Genomic DNA, 677 nt, shown 5'->3' with positions numbered 1-677 from the left:
CGCACCACGGGCTGCTGCAGCACGCGCAAAGCAGCACCGGCCTGAGCATGCTATCTGCTGCTGTTGCACCGCCACCTCCGCAGCAGCAGCAGCAGCAGCAGCAGCAGCAGCACTTGCTGCAGCAGCAGCGTGAAGGCGATCGTCTACCTGGAGTATCTCCTTTGACGCATCGGCTGACGGAGAGTCGCAGCAGCAACCAGGGGGGTTGTTGCATGCGTATGCAGCAGAGTCAGCATCAGCAGCAAGAGCAGCAGCAGCAGCAGCAGCAGCAGCAGGAGGATGGAGAGGAGTGCAGCAACAATATAACAAAAGAACCTCTTGCTGTAGACTGCGGCGAATGGGCCCCATATGAAGTGGGCTCACAGCTAGATATAAGTGTAGGCAAACTCAGCAGCGCGCAGGTACCAGCACCAGAGGAGGCCCCCCCAGCAACAGGGCGTAGGGGGCGGCGTGTTGTTCCCTTTAGGGTGATCCCACCTGAGCTAGTTGTAGAGAAAAGGAGAGAATTAGCTGTAAAAAGATATATACAACAACTCACATGGAGATACTTCATTCGTACACTCAAAGAAGAAGCTGAAGATGATGATGAACAAATTCTACCCGTTTTCAAAAAAGCGGCTGCCAGGACAACAGATAACTAATTTATATATATATATATATATATATATATATATATA

General features: G+C 51.3%; 1 protein-coding gene across 1 annotated transcript in view; it reads left to right on the top strand.

Moving 5' to 3' along the window:
• EMH_0098890 (uncharacterized protein) overlaps positions 1–641 on the top strand; it is a gene marked incomplete at both ends in the record, with an annotated part of 879 nt that extends 238 nt beyond the window's left edge. Inside the window, one exon of the mRNA XM_013494051.1 lies at positions 3–641. Coding sequence (XP_013349505.1) covers positions 3–641 — 639 coding nt within the window. The remainder of the gene's footprint in view (positions 1–2) is intronic.
• Between the last annotated feature and the right edge of the window lie 36 nt (positions 642–677).

Source organism: Eimeria mitis, genomic scaffold (genome assembly GCF_000499745.2).
Source record: "Eimeria mitis Houghton genomic scaffold, Emh_scaff10169, whole genome shotgun sequence".
Taxonomy (NCBI): Eukaryota; Apicomplexa; class Conoidasida; order Eucoccidiorida; family Eimeriidae; genus Eimeria; species Eimeria mitis.
The sequence above is the reverse complement of the archived record's forward strand: the minus strand, read 5'-3'. Positions and strand labels throughout refer to the sequence as shown.